This window comes from Chondrus crispus, genomic scaffold (genome assembly GCF_000350225.1).
Source record: "Chondrus crispus Stackhouse genomic scaffold, scaffold_125, whole genome shotgun sequence".
Taxonomy (NCBI): domain Eukaryota; phylum Rhodophyta; class Florideophyceae; order Gigartinales; family Gigartinaceae; genus Chondrus; species Chondrus crispus.
The window spans coordinates 28,214-35,434 of record NW_005178998.1 but is presented as its reverse complement, the minus strand read 5'-3'; the positions used below and the strand labels follow the sequence as shown (position 1 = coordinate 35,434).

Genomic DNA, 7,221 nt, shown 5'->3' with positions numbered 1-7,221 from the left:
TTGGGGACCGAGGTGGTGGCGGAGACGTTTTTTTGCGCTTTCGCGAATCCGTTCAATATGATGGGAGCGAATCAATTTCTCTCCGCAGCTGAGGTTGCCACGGCGTTTCAACAAGACGGTGACGACGCCGGGCGCCTCCTGTCTGCACCGCCGTCACCTCGCGACGCGGCATTTCCCCCGCGCCATCCGCGCCGCCGCCCGAGGACGCCGCATCTCTCCACTGTTATGTTATGTTATGTTAGTACTCGAGACCGCCAGACTATGCCGTCCAACCAGCGCCCGCCGGTACCCGAAACGCCTCCCAGCCACGCCCCGGTCCAACCACGGCGACATCACGTCAACGAGCTGCGTATCAGTGCGCACATGTTCCCCCCCCGCCCCCCCCTTCCTTGGAGACACGCCCAACGCCCCCGCGCCCGACGCTTCCACCGACCCATCCGAGCATAAAATGCAATGTTTGTCTAGCGCCCGTCACATGCCCTCGCCCTCGCCAGAACTGAACGCTACTAATGTGGTCGCCGTTCCCACGATGGCGCCCACGACGCCGAAGACGATGATAGCGACATCCTTGGCCTTGGTAGCCCATCCGCACTCGTCTCGGAACGTGACGTAGTGAAAAAAGGCCGGCGCGGTGTAGGCCAGGCAGCTCGCACCCAGCGAGCCGACCAGGCTCTGCACGAGGCCGAAGCTCTGTCCCGCGATCATAGCCACAGCCGCCGTCGCGGCGATGATGCCCACGCGCAGCACGGCGCGGCGGCGGTCGCGGATGAAGAGCTTGTCAGACGTGGACGCGTCTCTCGCGGGCTCGTCGTCGTTGGAGTCGGAGTCGTATCTTTCCAGCTCTGTGCCGTCTGGGCACGCTTCGTCGTCGGAGATGAGTGCGGACTCGGCAAACTGAATGATGGGGACGATCTGCAGCGGGTACGTGAAGAGGATGCCGACGATGAGGACGACCTTGACGACGACGACGGTGGAGGAGTGGCCAAAGTTGCGCAGGATGATGGAGCTGGTGGTGTCGCCGAAGGTGACGAAGCCAAGCACACCGACGACCATGAGCACGGTGCCGAGGATGGCGAGCGCTATGCGCAGCACGAGCGGGAACTTGTGCTTGTTGCGCATGCTCGTCTCGACCGGCACGACCAGCCCGATGCCCTCCACGGCCGCGGTCATCTGACCGAAGAAGATGGGGAAGTCGGCCAGCGGCGGGTGGGAGGGGCGCCACTGGTAGTGGTGCGCAATGAAGACGACGACGGACACGAAGCCGATCAGCAGCGCGGCGTTCGCGACGATGGAGAACGGACCCAGCGAGCGGATGGAGACGAGCATGGAGACGCAGACCAGGACGGGCAGCGGGAGCAACACCAGCCAGCGCACGGCGAGAGAGGCCTGCAGGGGGAGCGGGAGCATGTGGTGCAGCGTGGACGACAGGAAGATTAGGTAGCCCACGCAGTAGCCGAACTGGGTGAGCACCAGGGCGCAGTTGACCAGCGTTTCCGCCGGGCGGCCAGCGACGAAGTGGGCGATGTCGCCGTACTGTGGCGGCTTGGGTGGCGGTAAGGGCGGGCCGCCCTCCGCGTCATCGGTTTGCGGGAGCGGGGCGTAGGCGGACGCGGGGGATTGCGACGGCATGGCGTTCTTCACGCGCAGGAGGAGCAGGCAGCAGTGCTCTGTGAGACACAGGACGACGAACAGGCCCAAGATGCCGCGGTAGAGGCCGGCTTTGGAAAAGGCGTAGGCCACGTACATGAAGTTTATACCGATGAAGGCCTTGAGCATGTTGCCGATGTCGACGAGCGTTTCGAAGAAAGGGGACGGTGGCGGGCCGTCCGCATTGGGCGGGGGGAGCGGGCTGTGCATGGTAAGGAAAGGGGCAAGGGAGAAGGGGAAAAGGGGAAGGGGGGAAGGGGAGGGCGAAGGGGAACGGCGAAGGGGAAAACGAACGGGATAGGAATCGGGGGTAGTGGACAAGGGGCGGGAGAATGCGGCTGGGGAAGAGGATGAGCAGCTGCTGACGGTGATCGCTGTCCACGTGGCATATAACGTCAGCGTCATGCCACGTGGACACGTGCAAGTTCACTGTCAGTCCCGTCCCTGTCATACGCGTCTCTGTAAGGCTGGAAAGCAGGAGATGAATGCATTGATCCCTGGCCTCACGTGGCATTGGACTGTCGCAGCCACAAACGCCCCCTTGTTCGAGCCGAGACGCCTTCGTCTCTTTCTCCCGGAAACTCGCCTCCCCCTTCGCCCTACCTCCCCCTTCCACCCCCACGTTTCATCAACTCTCATCCCGCCATGGCTCCCCCGGCCTTCGTCCCCGCCCTCGCCGTCCGCTCCTCGCACCCCCATGTCTCCCTCCGCAACTCTTCTTCCCGCCCTGCCTCGCGCGCGCATGCGGCGCGCACGGCGCGCACGGCCCCGCGCATGGTCGTCTCCCCTCCCAAGCAAACCGTTCACCAGGACACGTCCCCCATGACTCTGACGCGCTACATGATCCAGTCGGCAATGGACAACACCGACCTGGAGCACATGCAGGACATGCAGTCGCTCATGTCCTCCATCCAGCTGGCGTGCAAGAAGATCTCGTCGCTGGTGCAGCGCGCAGGCATCTCCAACCTCACCGGCTTGGAGGACGGCGGCGGCTCGGTCAACGTCCAGGGAGAGGAGCAGAAGAAGCTGGACGTCCTCTCCAACGAGGTCCTCAAGAACGCCCTGCGCTACTCCGGCAAGATGGGCATCATTGCTTCGGAAGAGGAGGACGAGCCTGTGGTTGTGGATGAGGTGTACTCGGGCAACTATGTCGCCGTATTCGACCCGCTTGACGGCAGCTCCAACATCGATGCTGGAATTGCCACCGGCACTATCTTTGGTATCTTTGTGCAGAACACCGGCTGCCTCGCGTCGGACTGGGAGTCCAAGATTGACGAGTCCGAGCTCACTTGTTTGTACAACACCATGCAGCCGGGCTCCAACTTGGTTGCTGCGGGTTATTGCATGTACTCCAGCTCGTGCATGATGGTGCTCACTACGGGCCACGGCGTCAACGGCTTCACGCTGGACCCGCAGATTGGCGAGTTTGTGCTCACTCATCCGGACATGAAGATTCCCGAGAGAGGCAACATCTACTCGTTCAACGAGGCCAACGAGCCCGCGTGGGACCCCATCCTGCAGAAATATGTCCAGAACCTCAAGACGGGGCAGGGGCAGACCAACCAGAGATACTCGAGCCGCTACATCGGCTCGCTGGTCGCGGATGTCCACCGCACCATTTTGTACGGTGGCGTGTTTGGATACCCAGGGGATGCTAAGAACCCGAACGGCAAGCTGAGATTGCTGTACGAGTGCGCGCCCATGAGCTTTATTGTCGAGCAAGCTGGGGGGATCGCGACCACAGGGAAGGACCGGATCATGGATATCATCCCCAACGCCGTGCACCAGAGGATGCCGTTGATTATTGGAAGCAAGGATGACGTACAAGAGCTGGTGGACATGTACGCGGCGGCCGAGGAATAAGGCGAGGTTTCACCAGAGAATTAAAAGTTTTTTTTGTGTGTTGTGTGTATTTGCACCTCGTTTCTATGCGGGGGCTGGGGGGCTACGTATCCCCTTGCCCCACCGGTAGCCACCCCCTCGTGCCATTTTCCCTTCGCGCCCTCGGCCGGATTAAGAGTCGCTTGGACAGGACGGGTGTGGTCCACGTGTCCACGTGTATGTCAACGACCCTATTGTCTCAGGACGGCCCAAAAATCTCCCGCCATGGATCATGAAACAGCGTGACCCCGTCACTCGTACCTCGCTGTGTTCTCGTTTTGCTCTATCTGATTGGTTGATCCTGTCCAACGGCCCACTGTGACCCAATCACGCCTTCCGAACGTTTCACTCACGCCGTAACGGTAACCACCTCCGTCCCGGTACTACTTAACCCTCTGCCACTTCCGCAACCTCCCTCCCCCGCCTTTCGTCCTCATCTCCCACGCTCCCATCTTCGTCCCGTCCCCTCCGCCATACCCTCCGGCATCCCCTCCTCCTCCACACAACTATGGAAATGCTCTCTTCAATCCGCCGGATGCTCTCCCCCCGCATCCTGCTGGACGACGATCCCCCCTCCCCTCCCTCCCCGTCCCACAACAAGGAAAACCCGCACCCCTCTTCTCTCAACAGGACCCGTCTCCCTCCCTCCCCGCACAAACGCGCCCCTCGCGTACCCCCTCCAAAGCCCATCCCGGGTTCCAAAGCCACCGTGGGCTTCCCGGTCCGCTCGCAGCACCGCGTCCACGTCGAATCCGATGCCTCCGCCACATCTGGCTTCCGCGGACTTCCGCCGCGCATGGAACAGGAGTTGCTCAAACAGGGCATCACCAACGATGACTTCAAGGCCGACCCGGACGCCGCTCTGAGGGCCTTCCAACTGTACCTCTACGGCGCCCCGCCCCCACAGAAGAAGAAGCCCTCCCTCGCCCTCGCCGCTGCTCCCGTCCCGCGAAGGGAGCCGTCCGCCCATCGCGTCCCCCCTTCCACCCCGCCTCGCAAGCCCCTCGCCCCGGCCAAGAGTGCCGCTTCCCCGAGGAAGTCTCCCGCCGCTCCGAAGCCGCGGCCTCCCCCACCGAGAGCGCCCTTCATGCCAGACCGCCCGCCCGTCCCGCCCAAGCGCGTCCCCGACCGCCCGGAACGTCCGGATCGTCCGGAAATCAAAGTTCGTATGCCTGCGCCTCCCGCTCGCGCCCCAGCCCCGCCGGCTCGCGACGGGTTGTCGCGCCGCGCCGCGGGGATGAGCATCGCGCCCAAGGAGCCAGTGTACATCCACAACCTCAACCCGCGCGACGTGTTCTCAAATATGAAACAAATTGGGCAGGGCGCGAGCGGCAGCGTTTATGTGGCTTCCAAGAAGAGCAGCGGAAAGGTTGCTCTAAAGAAGGTCAAGCCGGAGAACAAAACCGAGTCAGACGCGTTGGAAATGGAGATCAGGATGATGTGTTGCACGAGACATCCTAATTTGATCAAGTGCCATGAGACGTACAACTGGGGAGGCTTCATGTGGATTAGCATGGAATACATGGATGGAGGTTGCTTGACTGATGTGCTAGAGAATTATCAAAACTTGCGGGCGACTATGTCGGAGGGAGAGATCGCCTTCGTCATAAGAGAGGTCCTCAAGGGGCTCATGTTTATGCATAGCATGAAGAGGTTGCATCGGGATATCAAGTCGGATAATGTGCTGATCGGAGCGAGCGGGCAGGTGAAGCTTGCCGATTTTGGGTTTTGCGCAGAGCTCACAGAGGAGAGAAAGAAGAGGACCACATGCGTCGGGACGCCATATTGGATGGCACCAGAGCTCATTCGACAGAGCGAGTACGACTACAAGGTCGACTTGTGGAGCGTAGGAATCCTCGCTATCGAGTGCGCAGAGTGGGAGCCACCCCATATGGACGAGAAACCGTTGAGGGCAATGTTTCTCATCACGACACAGCCCCCGCCCAAACTGAAGGCACCGCAGAGTTGGTCGGCAGAGTTTAACGATTTCATCAGCTGCTGCTTGGTACTCAACCCTGCTAGACGGGCCTCGGCAAGCCAATTGCTGTCCCATCCGTTTTTGAAAAAGGCTATCGCGCCCGAAGAAGTTGCCCGCTTGTTTGCGGCGACCAAGTCGCAATGAGGAATGAAAAGGGAATAGGGCACGATATCACAGATTGACACATTAAGAATATAGCTAGAAAAGACACTGTTGTTGCACGAGGGACAGACAGAGGACGAGATTTGACAGAGAGGGCTTGTGGAGATATCGTGCCCTTTCTTCATTCTCTCTCGACTCTATCGGATGAAGTTGCACGTTTTCACAGTTTTTAAAAACGAATGTCGCACCTCCTTGTTTTTGTTGAACCGCCCCAAAGTAAGTGCAGCACTTACGCGCCCTGGATGTTTTGCTCGAGCACACAAGCGATAGACGTGACCCACATTTGGACGGGAAATATTTGAAGTGTGCTCACCCAGCGATAGCAACTGCACGTGAAATCATGTGCTGTATGAATAGCGATTGCACCCCTTGGCCTCGCTAGTGTGTTTGTATTGCAAACGCTTTCTTATTAAGGGTCGGTCGCCCTGGCGTATGAGTTGACAGACAAAAGTACGTGCCTACACTAAGTGAATGCGAATGTTGCTGCATGTGTGCATGCACTAGAGTCTCGTTGGGGAACTAGAGAGTCCACCTGCGATTCATCCTGACTCAAAGTTTAGAGTGACAGGGGAAAAAAGTCATCAACGTAACAAAGTTTTACTGGCAAGCCACAAAGCGGCGAATCGCCTCTTCCACAGCGGCCTCATCATTGGCACAAACGACCTCATCGGCCACACTGAGCATCTGGGGCACAGCGTTAGCCACAGCGACGCCCAAACCGGCCGCCTTAATCATCTCGACATCATTCTCACCATCGCCGATTGCCATGGTATGCTCCTTCTCAACCCCTAGATGATGAAGCAGCGTCACAAAGGCCTCCCCCTTACTCGCCCCAACCGGCAGCACCTCAAGCACGTCCGGGCGCGCCTGCGTAATGTCCGCAACCCCCTCAAATGCGTCCGTCATCTCTCGTCGATACCTTACGACATCCTTGCGCGGATCGACAAGCAGCGCCTTGTGCACGGCCGTCCCCCGCACGGCTTCCGCCAAATCCCCCACGGCGGTCGGCACGGGCTCGTGCGACACGATGAACATATCGGTCTCCAGTGTGCGCTCCCTCACCAAGACGCGATCCCCCGCGTAGAACAGGACAGTCAACCCCGAGCGCTCGGCCTGCTCGAGGATGTACAGCGCGTGGTCGCGGGCCAGGCAGCGCTCGAAGATGACGTCGCCCGCCCGGCCGAAGACAAGCAGCCCGTTGAGGAAGATGCCAGGGAAGTCGCCGGCGGCGGCAGCCTGCAAGTGGGCGGCGAGCGGGCCCATGGCGCGGATGGCGCCGGCGCGAGACTTGCCCGTTGCCGGGATGAAGAGCAGGCCGCGGGAGATGGCGGCGAGGACGGCCTCGACGTTGGCGGGGTGGATCTGCTTGGCGGCGGTCAGGAGGGTGCCGTCGAGGTCGGAGGCGAGGAGGCGGATGGCGGGACGGACGGTGGCGGGTGGCGGGATGGAGAGGAGCGGAGCGTCGGGCGGGAGCGGCAGGCGCGATGGGCACGGGTCGCGGAAAGGTAGGTTGGCGGCGGAGGCCAGAGGTCGGGCGCGAAGGCGGGGGGAGA

At 60.8% G+C, this 7,221-nt stretch overlaps 3 protein-coding genes; 2 read left to right on the top strand and 1 right to left on the bottom strand.

Moving 5' to 3' along the window:
- The first annotated feature begins 2,292 nt into the window (after positions 1-2,292).
- Positions 2,293-3,553, top strand: CHC_T00008570001 (fructose-1,6-bisphosphatase precursor). XM_005713248.1 is given in 2 exon segments: positions 2,293-3,510; positions 3,511-3,553. 1 exon segment carries the CDS (start codon positions 2,293-2,295, stop codon positions 3,508-3,510), a length of 1,218 nt encoding a protein of 405 aa, XP_005713305.1. The 3' UTR covers positions 3,511-3,553.
- Positions 3,554-4,036: 483 nt separating this feature from the next.
- CHC_T00008914001 (Serine/threonine protein kinase) lies at positions 4,037-5,863 on the top strand. XM_005713247.1 is given in 3 exon segments: positions 4,037-4,547; positions 4,791-5,650; positions 5,651-5,863. 2 exon segments carry the CDS (start codon positions 4,037-4,039, stop codon positions 5,648-5,650), a joined length of 1,371 nt encoding a protein of 456 aa, XP_005713304.1. The 3' UTR covers positions 5,651-5,863.
- Positions 5,864-6,265: 402 nt separating this feature from the next.
- On the bottom strand, positions 6,266-6,931 carry CHC_T00002089001 (hypothetical protein). The gene has a single exon (XM_005713246.1). The coding sequence runs from the start codon at positions 6,929-6,931 to the stop codon at positions 6,266-6,268; it is 666 nt and encodes a 221-aa protein (XP_005713303.1).
- Positions 6,932-7,221: the final 290 nt, after the last annotated feature.

Excerpts from the sequence above, each read along its gene's own strand:
- CHC_T00008570001 (XM_005713248.1), top strand. The coding sequence starts at position 2,293 with ATGGCTCCCCCGGCCTTCGTCCCCGCCCTCGCCGTCCGCTCCTCGCAC.
- CHC_T00002089001 (XM_005713246.1), bottom strand. The coding sequence starts at position 6,931 with ATGGGCCCGCTCGCCGCCCACTTGCAGGCTGCCGCCGCCGGCGACTTC.
- CHC_T00008914001 (XM_005713247.1), top strand. The coding sequence starts at position 4,037 with ATGGAAATGCTCTCTTCAATCCGCCGGATGCTCTCCCCCCGCATCCTG. Across the intron at positions 4,548-4,790 it reads GCCCCTCGCCCCGGCCAAGA|TGTACATCCACAACCTCAAC; the intron begins GTGCCGCTTCCC and ends CCAAGGAGCCAG.